Source organism: Protopterus annectens, chromosome 7.part0 (genome assembly GCF_019279795.1).
Source record: "Protopterus annectens isolate FY-2018-M chromosome 7.part0, PAN1.0, whole genome shotgun sequence".
Taxonomy (NCBI): Eukaryota; Metazoa; Chordata; order Ceratodontiformes; family Protopteridae; genus Protopterus; species Protopterus annectens.
Window position 1 is genome coordinate 1,610,947,112 of NC_056739.1, and position 18,136 is coordinate 1,610,965,247.

An 18,136-nucleotide genomic window follows, 5' to 3' on the forward strand; every position below is an offset into this window, starting at 1 on the left:
TGGTCCACTAATGATTGGCAGTGGATTTTTACGGTGCTGAGGTGCCAGCCCGATGCCCAACCTTCAACGAAGGCACGCCCATTCACGCACGCACCTACCTGCATGTCTTTAAGTGTCACTCAACCAAGGGGAGAATATGTAGACTATTGGTAACATATCTGAATACAATTGTATATATCTATCTATATAGGTAGAGAGATATAAATTTAGATATAGATATATAGATATACACATACATAATTTAGGTTAATTTGATAGCAGATTGATATGTTTATAAATTTCTAAGAAGTATGTTTGTCAACAGGATGTATAAAAGAAATATTTACCATATATACACTATTGACAGTAGCTGCAGCAACAGCTAGTTACACTAAAGCAAAAAATTGTAAGAAAACCAAATGGTAATTACAGAAACCTCAACATTACCACACAGAATGAAAACAATGCATGTAGCAACAAAACTGTAAAAAAAAATCATTATTTATACTGTATACAGTCGATGGTAGAAAAGAGGAAAGGGAGAAACAGTAGCAGAAGAGAGGGGAGAAGTGAAGGAAACATTTAAGGGTTGTTGAGCTAATTTAGTGATATAGGAAGATGGATTAATGTAAACTCGACTTGTAGAAATTAGAAATGAGAAATCTGAGACTGAAAGAGAGCATGCTGTCTGGCTTCTACTATGTGATTGGGGCATACAGGTCAACCTCTTAGTGGAAGAAATGTGGACAAAGCCTGATGAAGATACAAGCAGGAAACTAAGTGACAAAGGTCAGAGAGATGGGTGACAGCCCAGAGAGATAGGTCCACAGCTCTCCAAAGTTCTGTGACTAAGAGCTATGATTGTCAGGTGACAGCACGAGAACCTGGTGCTGGAAGTGCAGTGTCCAGTACTATAAAATGATACACTGGCCCAGGTGCAGTGTGCAGTACTATAAAATGATACACTGGCCCAGGTGCAGTGTCCAGTACTATAAAATGATACACTGGCCCAGGTGCAGTGTGCAGTACTATAAAATGATACACTGGCCCAGGTGCAGTGTGCAGTACTATAAAATGATACACTGGCCCAAGTGCAGTGTGCAGTACTATAAAATGATACACTGGCCCAAGTGCAGTGTGCAGCACTATAAAATGATACACTGGCCCAAGTGCAGTGTGCAGTACTATAAAATGATACACTGGCCCAAGTGCAGTGTCCAGTACTATAAAATGATACGCTGGCCCAAGTGCAGTGTGCAGTACTATAAAATGATACGCTGGCCCAAGTGCAGTGTCCAGTACTATAAAATGATACACTGGCCCAGGTGCAGTGTGCAGTACTATAAAATGATACACTGGCCCAGGTGCAGTGTGCAGTACTATAAAATGATACACTGGCCCAAGTGCAGTGTGCAGTACTATAAAATGATACGCTGGCCCAAGTGCAGTGTGCAGTACTATAAAATGATACACTGGCCCAAGTGCAGTGTGCAGTACTATAAAATGATACACTGGCCCAAGTGCAGTGTGCAGTACTATAAAATGATACGCTGGCCCAAGTGCAGTGTGCAGTACTATAAAATGATACGCTGGCCCAAGTGCAGTGTGCAGTACTATAAAATGATACACTGGCCCAAGTGCAGTGTCCAGTACTATAAAATGATACACTGGCCCAAGTGCAGTGTGCAGTACTATAAAATGATACACTGGCACAAGGAGTTTGAGGTGTTATGTAGTATTCAGAGCATGGCAGATAACAGCACTGAGTAGGACACTCATACAGAATATTAAACAGATCTAGGAAAACAAATGTGGCATGAAACTCATTTTTGTTAACCTTAAGGTAAGGCAAGACCTATGAAGTTCCAGAGTGATAAATGTGAGAGTGGAATAAATACTACATGAAAGCTGCATAGTAACTCACCAAAGAATACAATGTGGAGCAAAGACGGTAGGAAATAAAAGAGAATGTGTCATTCTCGTCTGTTCAGAAAGAGAATATGCATGAAAGCAATGTTCCTGAGTTGTTATTAGTGGATGCTTTCTGAACAAGGTGATGTCTCCCAAAGGGAAGATTATCTGGCACACAGTCATGCTATCAGTCAGCAGTAGGATATGAGCCTATGGTTCGAGTGAGCTCTTAACCTCTGGGTTCTAGTTCTTGTCATCTTACCAGCTCTGTAAATCAAGTGATAATTGTTTTATGCAACCCGTGGCAGACTTTAAGCATTTTTTTTATCCTTTGAACTGAAGTACATTAAGTAGTAACCAATGATGCAATGAGCAATGGTAAGGATTTAAATGGACAGTCTGCTCTGACAGAAAGGATACCATTTCAGCTGACATAGTATGGAGTGTGGTTATTAATAACTCATTTTTAAGGAATATAGGTGAAAACCTTTCTAGTGCCACCAATTCTGGCATCTATAAACTTGCTCATAATTGGTCTATCCTGCTGGCATTCATTAGCGCACATCATGGTAGGGAAAGTACTATCTTGTATTTAAATTTTGAGGGAAACAGATCACCTGAGGATGTGGCAGAGTTGAAGGAATTACAGGGGACACAATACAACTGCCTATTCCAATGTGGAAGCTGAGTATAGAGAAGGCGGTGTTGAGGTTGTCAGTAATCCCATGCCTAATGGGATTCAAACCCAAGATTACACAGTCATTTTTAGATGTTGTCTACTAAAAGCAATGAAAACCTAAGCAACAAATTCTGCTGAATATGATGAATAACTCTTGAAATTTAAATCTGCTTTTTGGATGAATTGAAAAATAAACAAAATTATATTCATGTGACCAAACATCATTCAGAAGTTAGGAATGAGTCAAAAAAGGGACTGTATAATTAGATTTCTTCTGCATATGATACATAAACAGCCAGCCTATACGGGGCCTAAGAAATCACTAGTTCTGTTGTGGTCCCCAGCCGTTTCATCTGGGATTCTCACAAACACTAAAGTAGAGTGCAAGTCTGCAGTTAGTTTTTGTTGCACTACATATACTTTTAGCATGAAAACTGTAGCAGCAGGCACTCAGAATTGAACCTGCATTGTAGGAACTTGTCAAGCTAAAAATGAAAGAAGAACGATGCCTGAAAAATAAGAATGGTTTCCGCAACTAGACTTGACTTTCTTTAGTTTGCTGAGAAATGCTTCTCAGTGGACTATGTCATGAAAAGTTCTCATGGAAAGAAAATAAGAGGAACATTTTGGGGACCTAAGATGTCAATATACATCGCCAAAAAGGCAGAAGAACTGTAACTAGGGGCATAAGGGATTTAGGGAGCTCCCCGAGTGTTACTCTGACAGTGTTCTAGAAAAGTAATCACTCATCAGAATTCCTTGTCTGAGAACGAGGTGTTATTTGCAGACTTGTGAATAACTTGACTTATGAAGTTGCCTGCTATTTAATTTCCAAATCACTTACTGCCAGCCAATGTAACTTTTGAATTTATAATATATCCTCTAGAGCTAAAGAAAGTCACTTGAATTATTTCTACTCTATGCGATAAGTGGTGTTATTTATGAATTAGTCCTTCTGAGACAGTTCTGACACTGTAATTTTCCCACCTGGATTGACTGATTTGCTGCTACCAAAAGTTTGCTTTCACAGCCCACCTCATGCTGTTCTACCACAGGCATACATAGATATAGGACTAGTGTGAGAAAACATTGAAAGGCCCATCTTAGGAGGACTGCTTGCAAAGGAGATAGAAATTAACACTGCATGGCCACACAAGCAAAAAAAAAAAAAAACCTCTACTTCTGAGTTGTTCTTCAGGACCACTACATCTTAAGCTGAACAGGTTTGTAGTCTTTATTCTACAATTAACAAACTGCCTAGATATATAGGAGTAAATCCATGATATAGTCATAGTTTCAGACACATCTCCAACTAAAATCACTTTTCAAACATTATGCTACTTACAAGTTATATTGCCCACTCATACAGTGAGCATTACTGACAATCCATGGTTTGCTAATTTAGGATTCTTATTGTGGCTATACCAAAAAACTGAAGAATGCAGCCTAGCAGAACTTGCATTCAAGAAAGTTACATGATCCCTGAATACAGACTCAAAACGTTTGACTTTACAGTACCTCTGACATCTCTAATTGAAAGAAGGACTCCATAAGGAATGTGAGTCCATTAAAAATTGAACTTCCAAGCATGGAATTAAATGAAGGCATTTCTGAGCAGCATTCTGGCAAATTCTTTTGACAGAGGCATGCAGGCAAAACAGAGAAGAAAAACTCTGTTATACATTACTTGCACCTGCAAATGGTGACAGCCATCTGAAAGCTAGTATGTTGTGCATGTGGATGTCTAATGATAAAGAAGCGTATGTGTGACTCTGGCACAGAGTCATAGCTGGAACATCTAGTACCCACTACTGATCCCCCCCAGTCAGTGCTCCAAGGCAGGTCTGTTCATTCACATCTGCTGAGAGGGACTCTCTACTTTTACAAGTAGTAAACTTCTTGCTACAACTTACTACATTGCCACATGTGAAACATTAAATGCATTTCAGTACCAACATTCAGAAATATGTGCTGATTACTCCCCTTAACACCTTGCACCCAGGATCTGACCAATCACCACACCCTGGTTGTGCTTCTGCTGTGGCATTGAATATTTGCATGGAAGGGAATGCATATGTCTATACATTAAGGCAGTATGTGTGATCAGAAACATGGGTACGGTGCTATGCAATTTTTTTATTCCATTTATTTGCTAACTGAGTAAGCCCACTAGACCCAAAGCTAGTTAAGTAACTTACTCAGTCATGCAGTTTGCAAGTGTGACAGAATCAAACTCTGAACTATAGACTGAAGCGTATTAATAACTCATAGCTTTAACCCTATTAGCCGAATTGCCAGATTGTGTGCATCAATGAATTTGTGTGGAAGTTTGTGTATATGCTTAACCATGTATGCTTTTGTCTATATGGATGTCTAAGTGTATATTTATGTATCCATCTGCATGTGAAATATATTTAAGTGCCTGGCCTTTGCACTTACCTGTATGCATAAGTCTGTTGGGGGGAGGGGGGGTGTTAAGAATTTCTCTAAATGCCTTTTGTTTGAGAGTTTATGTATGCACCTTACTCAGATGAATACATTTTCTAAACAATTAAGTCCAGTGATTAAGGAGAGTAGAAATGCATAGAAACTGAATTCTTGATGAAAATCAATCAATGTACTTCATTCTGCTGATAACAAAGCTAAATTTTTTAATCAAGAAGTTAAGGATTTCTGAGCCTTCAGTCTTACATAAGGGATAGCTTTCGTAAAATGGAGCCAGTGTTATGCCATTTGCCTATATATGCTTTGATACATTTAAAGACAAGTTATATCTTTATGCATTCATTCTGCAGGTCATTTTGTTTAATAATACTTTATTTGATAATGTAAGAATATCTTTACTTCATGTCTATTATTTACAACAGGAAATATATCAGAGTGAATAAAGTAATATAATGCCATCACAACACAAAAATGTGGAAAAGACGTGGTATATGGTATAATTTGCTGACTATTATGTTACTGCATGCCTTTTAGCAAAAATGGTAGTGTCTTTGTTCAGATCCTGTATATCTGATTGCAAAGACATGCTTAAAGTGTGATGTGTACTATAAAGGGTTAAAAGGACCTTCTGTACTAGAAAAGAAACATACCAGAAGCTGTTTTGAGTTACGTTATAACTAACTTGAATAACTGACATGAACTCATGAACTGTCCTTGCTGTAACATGGGTTTACTCTTACATAGTAGGGCATTACGCTATAAAGGGTTAATCAGAGCACTCTTCTAAGTGACAGGTAGCTGTGAACAATATGGGTACATCTAGGATATGAATAAATGAGGTTGTGGAACGTAGGTTGGAAGAACTGTGTTGTACTGACTAATCAAACTTACATGTATAACTTTAAAATAAAAATATTTCTAAGAAGCAGTGGGTGACAAATGGCTTTACATAAACTGAGAGGGACAGAACTTGCACTCAAAAACAAAAATAAAAAAAAATGTAAAGGATGAAGGTGTCTGCAAGCAGATATGTGTAGAGCAGTTTTAAAGTAGAATCATTTTTTTTATTTTGTTAAAGTCATATGCATCTGAATAGTACTTATAAAGAGTGAAATGAAGAAAACAACTCTCCATGAGTGAATGTATTACTGTTGGTTAATTTACCTACTTTACCAATGGCATTAAACCATCTCCAGGTGTCTCTATCAGAAACTTGTGGGTGTTGGTGAGATAGCTGGGGAGGAAGTCACAGATTTGCTCTAGTTAACAGTTAACTTACCTGTTTTACAGACTACAGATACGTGCTCTAGACACATTGTGTCATATGACACAAAAGACACCTTAGGTATAGTTTCGTTTGAAGTTAATTTCATTCATTCTGCAAGATGGTCTGGAAAAAAAGCAAATTTACTCCTGAAAGTACTAGAGGGAAACCACAGTATTTGAGATGTCACTATTATGTTTTTCATCTGGAAGTTAATTGTTAATTGTTAAACTGTTTGTTAACAGCTAAATAGTGAATGTCAGTCTTGAGTTACAAGAGGAGCATTCACAGAGGTGCATGGGACCCAGTTTACCTATTAAGTAAAATATAAACAGATATCTTGATGTACAGCTGTCATAGAATACAGTTTTCTCAGTGGTATAAGATTTTTGTTCAGGATAGTAACAGTCACAAGCATTCACTGGTCAGTTAATAATAAAGGCTTGACCAGAGCACAGTGCATTTATGTTCATTTTAAGCACCTTTGACCTAGCTACAGTAGCTCTTAATTCTTCAGAATGTTTTACTTTGACCTTGGCCAATACGTGTGTGAAAGAAAATTGATGTGCTCTGTATAATACTCTGTAAATAGCTTGCAACTTTGTATTATATTACACACACACACACACACACACACACACTTTCACACATGTGCTATTTATGTTCCCACTGTATCACTCTCTTTAATAACTAATTTGCTGATGTTTGATTCCCCCAGGACTTAAAATATTATATGTCTAACCCTTGACTAGTGCTATCCTGGTGGGCAAAAATATTAACAAAACAAGGAGATTGCCCTATGCCTCTCTCTTAGTGAGCTGAACGGAGACTAGGGGAGGGGACAGGGTGGAGCTCAGCTTCAACCCCCCCCCCCCAGGTCTAGAGAGAAGGGTGTGGGATGGTCTATGCAAATAACCATTAATCCAAACCCTCTTTGACAATGTGTATGTGTTTTTTTAAGCAAACCACGGATCTCTAGTGTTCAGAGTGAGTTAGTCCATGAGCTCAAGAACTCCTCCCCACCTCCCTCCCTCTCTTTCACAAGGAATCACTTAAGGTTTTACCAAGCAGTCACATACCTGGGATTACTGAAGTCTGTATAACAGAAAAGAGAGAGAGTTTAAGTGAGAGTGAGGAAGATTATTTGGGCAAGCTGAAAACCTGTGAAGGATCTTGCTCTGTGTAATACGTACGGCTTACAGGATTATCATTTTCACCTCTTTTATTTTAATCTTTTGCCTTTTTCTGGAAGATGAGAAATGCTTAAAATTCATCTGAAATGAATTCTTCTGGCATACCCTGCAGTACCTGAGAAGTTCATTTTCCTGCAAGACGTGTCCTGGATATTCTTGGCTAGTACAAGGCTCCTCTAGTGGTCTTTAGTTCTACCTGCCCTCAGAAACAAGATCTTTTGATGGCTGTTCTACTAGGAAATCTACCTCAGGGAGAGGCATTACTGTAACTCATCACTGCTGGTCATCCAAGGAAGGTATACTTCTCTGACCTTGTGTGCTTTCCTGAAAGCTTGGGGAATAAGTGTGTATTGGGGAGGGGGGAGCACAAAGATCTCTGTTTTAAAGTCCTTCTCTGCTTCCTACATGATGTATGCTCGGAAGGCTGCAGTATGCTGAACGCACTTCAAGAAAGTGGTAAGACAAAGAAAAAAGATTTAACATATACGAGTGAAATATTTTTGTGTACAATGTTTATTAACAGAAAAAAATGTTTATGTTGTTACAGACACCTACTACATCATAAAATGGAAAGGTGTTTTACTGCACTATTAAGTATGAGATAAAGTGGCAAGACTGCTTGCTTACCTTTAACACTTTGAACAGCCCCAACCCTCACTCCTTTTTTTAGCTGTATGAGTTAGTAGAAAATCATTATGACCTTTAGGGACTGCACATTAGGATGCAGTAAAATGTCCTATACATATATATATATATATATATATATATATATATATATATATATATATATATATAATAGGAAGTCGAATCCATGAATTATTGTCCTGGGACTAATGATTTGTGCTGAACGGGTATGCCCACAATTTGTGATTCAGCTCTTATAATTAGCTAGTATTTCTGCTTTTATTAGCAATATGCCTGGAATGCATCCATTGAAACAATATGTGTTGCAATAGTCACCTCTAGATTTGGATTTGATATGTCCGGCTTTTAAAAGAGAGACCAACATAAGGAACTTTATTATGTCACTACTTTTTCAGTAACCAGCCCATAGCACTGCATTTGTTGTCTGAAGGAAGCTTGTGTGTGCATAGATGTTGTATGTGTCTATTTACATTGATTTTGTAATAGTCTGAGTCTAAATACACAGAACGTGACTGTAAGCTTCAGACAGAGAAGAACAAACCAGGGTTGAGCCATTTAACAGAACCAGTTGCCTGCCACATGGCCACTAGTACAGCTTACATTATGCACACATTTAAATCCCTGCAGACTGTGCTTTATCATCTGTACAAAAAGTGATAATATCATGTTCGGTACTCCCCCTCCCCCACTTCAGGGGTCTCTTGTTCTAATTATCATTAAATCCAGAGTGTCACTATGCTTTCCAGTTCTGCCAACTTGCATTAGCTGTCTGATACATTTTTATTAACAGCAGAACCTCTCCTACAAACCTCACACACAAGGAACAAGTACTTCATTTCTCTTTTTTATGATACTATCCAGTCAATACATGCAAATAAACAGAATAAATGTGTAAGTGGTAAAATGCTAATTTCCCAGTACTTTTACAGACCCAGCCCCTCTCCTGATTTATAGTTTGCATTTTATAATTTATAATTTATTGGTCTCCAGTCTTTTTATAAGGTTTCAAATGTGAACATTTTTTTTCACTTTACATGTATAAACCCTCTTCGTGTCTATTCTAGTTCATGTACATCTCTGATTTGTTAGTGCTCAAATCCAGTCCATTGTTGTTTTTTCCTTCACACTATATATTATAATATTTGCTTCCTTATTTCACATGTAGTGTCTTTTGTTTTTCCTTTTACAGAAGCTCATATATCATGTTTTATTTTTATAATCTGACCCTCTGTGATATTTCCCTTTTATTAAACCCCACTTAGTCAGTACCATTTCTCATATATTAAACAATATCTGCCATATTCCTTCTTTCCTACATAAACTGTAATCTTATAATCTTACATTGCTGCATCTTGCTCTTATGTAGTTGCTATGAAATGCCTCTCAGGTTGCATTCCTTTTTCATATAAAGCAAATTACTGTGTGATTAAGTTGCAATTTTCAAGTATGATAAAAATCAGTTGGTTACCATATTTGCTTTTTGATAAAAATCACATATGCTAATGTAAGAAATAAAAATGGAGTTATCCCTTAATTATCAACTTGAATGCCAGTTAGCCTACACTATGAATGTGGTGCTTTGCTCATAAGCATCTAATTTACAGCACAGTGCAAATTCGCAGATTTTAAGGCATTTGGAGGTAGGAACTCTCTCTCTCTCTCTCATTTTGAAGATGCATGCACTAGGAATTTGCAGTGCAGCTGATTGACAACTATGCAGGAACTGATTCGGGCTTCGGCTCTTTAGGTATGTTAAGGTTCCACACCCTACTTATTTGCTATTGGAAAAAAAAAAAGGTTATGCAGTGTATGAAAGTACAAAACACACAGGGAAAAAGCACAGCTCAGGTTGACAATAGCAATAATCCTTCCATTTAATGCGGATAATGAGTTTTGTAGGTGTTCTCTTTCTTTATTTCAAAAGGTTGTTATCCCCCACGGTGTCAGTTAAATTTTTACCCACCTCCTCTGCATTTAACCCTCACAGTGCTTGTGGTAACGATTACGTTCCACAATACAAATCTGCTCAGTTTAAAAAAAAGGGGGGTTAAAGCACTATGGCCAGTGGGTGTTGTTTTTAAAGTAGACTAGCTTGTGCTTATCTCATATTAATGCCTGGTATTTTTCTCCCTTAAAACCTGCTGGAAGTGAAGAAGGTCTGCTCTTTAATAACCTTTATTCTGTGCTCTCAGTTTACAAAATGAGCATATTTAAAGAAAGTTATAACTGGGTAAACAAAATCGCTTTACACTTGTACATTATTAACTACAGTATATTGTATACACCCTAAGCAACTGCATACAAACACTAAACAGAAACAATGCTTCTTTCCAGGAATTATCACTGATCAGGAAATTTCTCTTCAGTTCTTAACCATGTGCATGACTTCCACTATGAGTCAAATCCTTTGCCTGGTATCTATATACCAATCAAATGTACATGGCCCTGTTTCCTGCATGATATAGTAAAAAAAAAATATTTGCCACAGATATAAAAGTCTTGAATCATAGTACATGACTTTCATTGCCAAGGTTTACTCCCTGTTAGTCGCTGCAGTTGTACTTCACTTTTCCAAACTGTCCCCAAGTCAACAATCTGCACAAGTGTAGTACATCCCAGTAATCCAGAAAAATGCTGTCCCTCCACTTTTAATTCCCTTTTCTGTCACTGGAATAGTAGCCACCCAGTAGAACCTCCAGGCTATCGAGTCTACTTTCTCAGGTAGCACAATTGCTAGGCCAATCAAACTGCCCAGCATGACACTAGCATTCCAAACTTTCCTTGCAGTTTTAGTTCAAAGTCCTCACTATGAGATGTAGCCAAACAAGTTAGGCTGGCCATGCTTCCTCTGACAGGAAGGGCATATACTGCAAAACTGAAAGTGAGTGGTAAGTCAAGAATGATTACACATGCAGGGCAAACAAAACAAAGTGCTTTGTAGTATGCACAATACATGTAGGAGTAAATGGTACACTGAGAAACATTTCTCTCCAGAGTAAATGGTTGAAATGTTATGCATTATATTGTGCTCAAAAATGACATTTCTTCTCGGTATTTTTCTAGTTAACAAACAAAATAAATAATGCTGAATGTTTTTATGGAAGAATAGTAGCCAAAAGACCCACTTTGTCCACTCTGTATTATTTTGCATACATTTTGCTTAACGACTGCTTCATGAGGAATGCTTCTATCCTTACAGGTAAGGTTGTAAGGATTTCTTGTACCGTCTTATCACTGTGCTAAGTACTAATCAGGTAGAGTCAATAAGGCTGTACAGCACCTTCTCTAAACAAAGTTTCAAAGTAAAATTTTAGAGCATTTTGTGTCCCTGCTCTTCCAGTAGGCATAACGGCTAGATAATTAAAGCTCTTTTGTTATATTTTATGAAATAAGTACCAAATCACCTTCTGGCCCTAACTGCAGTAGAAAATGTTGCCTGTCATAGATGTTATGTTTATATCGCTAGCCTCTGTAAGAAATCGGGACAAAGCCTATAATAATGGGGGAAGGCCCAAAACTAGGCACAGATTTTAAATATCATTCCTATAAACTTAGGAAGTTGCTAGAATAACAAGATTTGTGTTAGCTTGCATTTTCTTGAACGATATGAAAGCTGAAACTTAAATGCATGTCTTAATTTACTGACTTTAATCCTTAATAATTTGCCAGAAAACTACAAATTTTATTAGGCACAGACCAAAAATATGAGGCAAAAAATGGACATTCTGTGAAAAGTTGGACAGTTGAGAGGTATGTTACACTATCTGTATGCATTGTTAAATGGTTTCAGCTGCAGACTGTAGCACTTTTACAAGTTTCACACTAATAACTGTTGGCAGCAGAAACTGGTGCTCTGCATACAACAGTAAGTTTAAGCAGCATCTTACTTGAAATTCAGATGTTCTTCATTTTTAAGTACATGCTTCTGTAGTGGAGGTGTATTTTTACAAGTTTTTTTTTTTTTTGGAATTTCTTTATTTTTTTTGTAATTTGCTCTACAATCACAGGTTCTAGGCATGTTTTTATGCTTTCAGGCATGATTTAAATTTAGTCATAATCATTTTTTATGGTAGTCACTTCAAGGTCAGCACTAATAATTTAGCAGTTGTCAATCCCTGATCTGTTTGTAACAATGAAGCTAACAGCTTCAAATCTGTAGAGATTTATTTGATCAAAAGAACATCTTAACACTGCCTTATGGTGATATTGTTTTATAAATTATTTAATGGATAATCTATTAACAGGAAAATGTAGTACAAAGAGAGCCATCAGTTTTTAAACAACAGAACTATGGTACAAATGGAATCACAGAGGTCAAGTGACTGGATGAGATACATAATGCTGCATAAGCCCATTATCCCAACTGTCTTTTTTTTTCTCATGGAAGGCATAGTATGATACTACACAACCTGGAGTGGCTCATGTGACTTATAAAATGGTTCAAATTATATTTGTAGGGAAGGAAATAAGGCAAAAATGATGGTATCTGACCATGTAAAATGACTATAGTCATATTATCTCAAACCCACTGCAATTGTGTTCATTTTACAAAGCATGCTTGGGGCTGTAGCATGCATAAAGAACCTATGAGATAAATATACTTCAGATTCATGTCAAGTCATTGAACGTCATTTCAGTGAATGAAAAGAAAAAGAAACTGTTCATCAAAACTGCCTTCAGCAAACAGCTCAACTATTTTGTTTTTACGGGGAGGCAAGTCCCCTATGGCCCTATACCCCCTGGACTTAAATATACAAACTCAAAGAGCACACAACAGTGAAGAAAAAAGCAGACTCTACTGTCGGCAGAAGTAATTTCAGTGAACTGCACTCGCTCTTTTTGTATTCGCTAAAATTACCTTCAATGACATGACATGCATACTAGATATGCTGTGTTGTACAACCTGGTTATTATTAGTTTGATGCAAAAAAGAAATTCAGACTATATGCCCAGAGTCTTAACCATATAGACATATGCTTTTAATAGTATGCTTTGTCCTCTGAACTAACTTATGTGCAGTGCTCTGTCCATAAACCAGAGGAGAGAAACTTAAGGAGTTGCACATGGATAATACATATTTTAGCCCTTTCATCACAGTTATTATACTGCAAACAAACAGATGTACTGAGATTCTTAATCAAGCTGTAGTGAAAACATTCAAGTGAATGTGTACATTTTTTGCATAAAAAAGTACAAGCTAGGACTGTAAGAAAGTATGTGCATGCTTGGGAGGCATGCCAAATGTATATTTCTGATTATAGCAACTAGTAATGCTTTATGATTCAACACTGACATTCAGTTTTTGTTTTTGGGTCATCCTTTCTGGTGGCACAGCACTCATATGCTATTTTTAAAACAGAATACCAAATATTCTAAAAGTGAAATAACAACTCACAGCTGTAGCATTGAGTCAGTATCATAGTACTAACAAAGGCATATATCTAGATCACGTAAACCTGACGCATTGTTCTTTTTAAATTTCAGATACACATGCTCTGCATATGCAGTGTTGTCATTTTTGTACAGTCCTCAGTTGTAACTGCAGGATGTGGTATTCACAGGAGTATAGGATGTAAGCTTTTCACAGGAGACTGAAATAGAAACTAATATGGACTGAATGCTGTCATGTTAAAACATCACTGTTGTACAGCACAGCAACATGACAAACACTGCAATAATTTTAAAATAAAACATTTTTGACAACCATGCTGGACAGTACCTAAGTTAAATAAGGAAATGTTTATAACTGGTGAGTTTATTTTCTACTTTTTTTAAGCAGTTGCTTGGTAATTTGTTTAAACTGAGAAAATATTTCAAAAGAAGACAAAGTAGAATATGAGCCAGTAGCAGAATCTAGAATCTGCGATCAGTGCTGCTCTCTAGAGGAACTATAGGGTAGTTACAGGGCCAGCTTGGGGTATATCAACCACTGTTACTTTTATTTGTTTCTGTTACGTTTTTAGTCATTTGTGCTGGAAGCCACAAATAACTACAACAAGATAACGTTTGCAGCAGCAGTTTCTCATTCCCTGTAATTCACTTTCTTGCTGAGGGGGTCCTCCTAACTCAAATATATCACAGTGCAGGTAAATCCACTTCTTAAGCAGTCATTGTAGTTCCTGTAATAAAATGCTAACATTACAGACAGACATGAATGTATCTACAAAGTGAGAGAAGTAATCATTTCAGCACACAAGCATGCTACAAGGCTTGAAAATCTGCACTCCTCAGCAAACACGTCATGTCACATTTTTGAAGTAAGTTGTTTTGATTATCTTGAAGTAACAGGCATTTCAATGATATTGAATTTACTCAAAGCTTACAGAGTGCCTCATTACTAAAATGTACAACATTGAAGAAGTCTCATGTTATGCAAGCTTAAGGAAAAACAAAATAATAACAATAGTTAAATTAGTGCTGGAATAGTTGTTCTGTTTCATTCCAAGGTAGTTACCAACAAGACATACACCATTCATGTAGGGAGAGAGAAGGGGCTAGTAAGGTACTTACTTATGCTCCCTAGTAATAGTATAACAGTAAAGAAAAATATAAATAAAAAATAAGTGCACCTCTTAATAATTGCCAGCAACTAAGCCAAAGTCCCTTGCTTAAGTAATTAACCACAGATTCAGTGTCATTCATTTCTTAATGTTATTCTACAAGTAGAATCTCACGTAACTGTTTTTTCCCTTAAATACAGTTATCCAGAATATTGCATTGTATATCATGCTTAGCAAAGTGTTCTTGTCCAAAGGTCATTTTGTCCTGTCATTTCAAATAAATGATATATGTTTATTGACTTGCCTGGCTGACGAATACAAGGGTAACCACTTGTGCTACATATTTAGTTTTAAAATGTGCCAGCTGCAACATAAATTGACTATTACGACCAACCGCTCAGCTCATCCACCCTTTAACACTAACCATAGCCCAAATGTTAAGCCAGTCATAAGTTTCCACAGATACGCAGCCCTCACCACCCACATTCTGATGTCATACTAATGGCTGACTTCAAACACAGATGGCTTGTTACTCGACAATATATTCAGTGAGGGCTTATCTGCTGTAACACAATTTGAAAAGTAGCTGCAAGTGTAAGTCATATGATAAAACATTCTATAAATCTACTTTCAAGCACACTGTACCGCATTCTGATCCCACACTCTGGGAGAACATGACCACATAATGTGCATCCAAATCCATGCTGTCATTATGTTGATAAAAGTGATGAGAAAAAAATTCCCCTAGAACACTGCCCAAAATAGTATAGATACCAAACTTGCCCCAGCTATCTTATACCACTTACCAAGTGAAACTGAAGTTAAGTCCTTTTCCATCTGTTTTACCACATGGATTGCTGCAGATACCATTTATATGTCAACTTACAGAAATCAAATAATTTGCCATGCTTACCCAGGCTACCCTAACCATACCTGTTGAGGCTATGATCTGTAGCTGACAGTCTCAGAACCTGGACATATTTTTTATAGTTACTCCATGAGTAGCTAGTCATTCATGGCATCAATTCATTCACAACAGTGCCTGCATAGCAGCTGTATGAATGGCTAAGACTGATTACTTTAAGGTTAGCTGTACATTCTTGGCCTGGGTCTTATTGGGCAAGTCTGATATACTTCTTCATATCTTAGATTATCTGATGACATTCATAGTTCTTCTGATTCAGCCTTTGGTGGAAACAATTTGTCGAGTTTTAATATAAATATTGCTTCCATCATTTTCACGTTAAGTTATAGATTGTCCATTATTAATTAGTAGGGGAGCATAAAATGCAAAACCTCAAAGTATCAAAATTGCCTCCATTCTGTTCATTCATGCGAGCAGTGATAGAATATATCAGATTCTTATTTTCACATCCCCATACATGTTTTGAATGTATAATTTAATATTCTGTTTTTTTTTCTGATCAATGTACCACCTTTCAGTGGCACACCTGCACAGTTCTATAAGAAACCCTCAGAAATATACTTTTTCAAAGCATGTCTAATCTTGTTCATGAAAAAATCTGTGACAGCATACTATTACAAATGAATCATTTTTCAAATGGGAAAGTTGCAATTTTTGATTGAACTTCTCAACATTCTATGGTACATTACTGGAAACTATTTGCCAAATGTTCTTCAATATTGAATGTGGCATCGGAATATGTCAGTTTTGTCTTATAATTTTTATCCTTCTCAAAAAAGTTGTATATACTGTTGCACAGAATACTGTATTCCTGCCTGTTACCATGCATAAATTAAGAAATCATTTCTGAAGAACCTTCTGTTGTTCCTCTACTGTACAATGTCCACTTGCTTTAGCCACTTTCATGTAAACATTCCTCATTCTGAGTCTTAACAACTTCATATTCTTCATCCCTTTTGGTTTCGGACTTTGCCCTCAAAAAATCAACATATGGCAGGGCTTTTGATAAGTAAGGGGATATGCACTATATGCAAAGGAGAAGTTGTTTGCAACTGTTCTGCAAGGAAGTAGCAACAAGAAATAAAGTCCACTTTGAAACTTATTTATTTGATGGCCATTAGCTTATCTGACACCCAGCTTTTTACTATTAAGTGAATAAGTTGGTGGGTAATGATAGGCATCCAGTGTTTGAGATTAGCACTAGGAAAGTAAAAATAATAAAATAAATACATACAAAAATACCTGTTTTCCTTAGGAAAGCTTTCAAAGCAAATGTGTGTGTGTGTGTGTGTATATATATATATATATATATATATATATATATGTGTGTGTGTGTGTGTGTGTGTGTGTGTAGATAGATATAGATGGATATAGATATACATATATGCATAGATATAGATATATGCACAGAAAAAACACACACACACACATACACACACACACACACACACACACACACACACACACACACACACACACACACCTACCTTTCTCAGGGGGTTATAGTTTGTATATTAACATTGTTTTCATCGTTTTTGTTGTTATTGTTATCTTATCACAGTGTTATTTTAATTTAAATATAATTTTCTCTGAATTTTAAAAGTTTTAGGTTAAGGCACAAAGCAAACACTGACTTTTGTTATGTAGAGCCAAAGGGATTAATTGCTTTTCAATTATGAGAGGAGCTGGGAACTAGTCTTTTTAGTGATTAGTAAGGCAAAGCAGGTCAAGGTTTTCTTGAAAGAGCTTTCAGACCAGAATGTTCTCTATCTGACATTTTGGTTTATAACTTGCATACTTAAACTGATTTCATTTTTTTCACTCTTGCTTTACTGCAGTTTAATTTTAATTTAGAAATTATTTTCTTGGAGTTTCAAAGGTTGTAAGTTAAAGCAGAAAGCAAACTTTTTGCTTCTTTCTATGACACCAGAAGTTTTAAATCCTTGTGAGTTGTGGGAGAAACTGGGAAGTTGTCCTTATTATTTAAGGTAATGAAAACAAAATAAAGGCTTTCCTGAGAGAATATTCAGAACAGATGTACGTGTCAGTGTATCTGTTTTTTTTTTGTGTGTGATTGCCTTACTGCAGAGTTATTTTACTTTAAAAAGTATTTTCTTGACTGTTGTGTGAGAAAGTCTGGCTTTTCTAAACTTCAACCACTTTCCGTTTGTTGTGCTTTTAGGTACAGTGGCTCTTGAATTGTTCTACACTTATGTGAAATTGCCTTCAAAAGCCCTTCTGTCTCTTATTAGTTTGTAATATTGAACATTGCTAGATCATATGATGAAGGCCCTTCCCTAAAATAAAGTTCCTTTATTCTTCCATTTGTATATTCCTCTGTTCTACTACTGCATTCCCCATACCCATAGCTTTAAACATTTTTTCTAGCTTACACTTAAAATTTCCAGTTGGTACTAGTACCTAGTTCTGTTCTATAAAGCAACTGCAAACAAATAAAAATACCCAATCTGTTTAAAAAGAAACCTTAGTACAAAATTTGAATGTTTCTAGCTAAAGAACTGTACTCATCATGTATCTGTCATTTTGCTATCAAAGCAGTCATTTCCTCTTAAGTTTAACTTCTGTCTAGTCTGT

General features: G+C 36.6%; 1 protein-coding gene across 3 annotated transcripts in view; it reads left to right on the plus strand.

The window, feature by feature from the left end:
- The first annotated feature begins 7,251 nt into the window (after positions 1 to 7,251).
- SEMA3F (semaphorin 3F) overlaps positions 7,252 to 18,136 on the plus strand; it is an 861,789-nt gene continuing 850,904 nt past the window's right edge. For 2 of the 3 annotated variants that reach the window (XM_044078155.1, XM_044078157.1), the window contains exon 1: positions 7,796 to 7,927. In XM_044078155.1, coding sequence (XP_043934090.1) covers positions 7,903 to 7,927 — 25 coding nt within the window. In that variant the 5' untranslated portion in view covers positions 7,796 to 7,902. Of the gene's footprint in view, positions 7,768 to 7,795; positions 7,928 to 18,136 lie in introns of those variants that run through there. The other variant, XM_044078156.1, reaches the window with a different exon arrangement.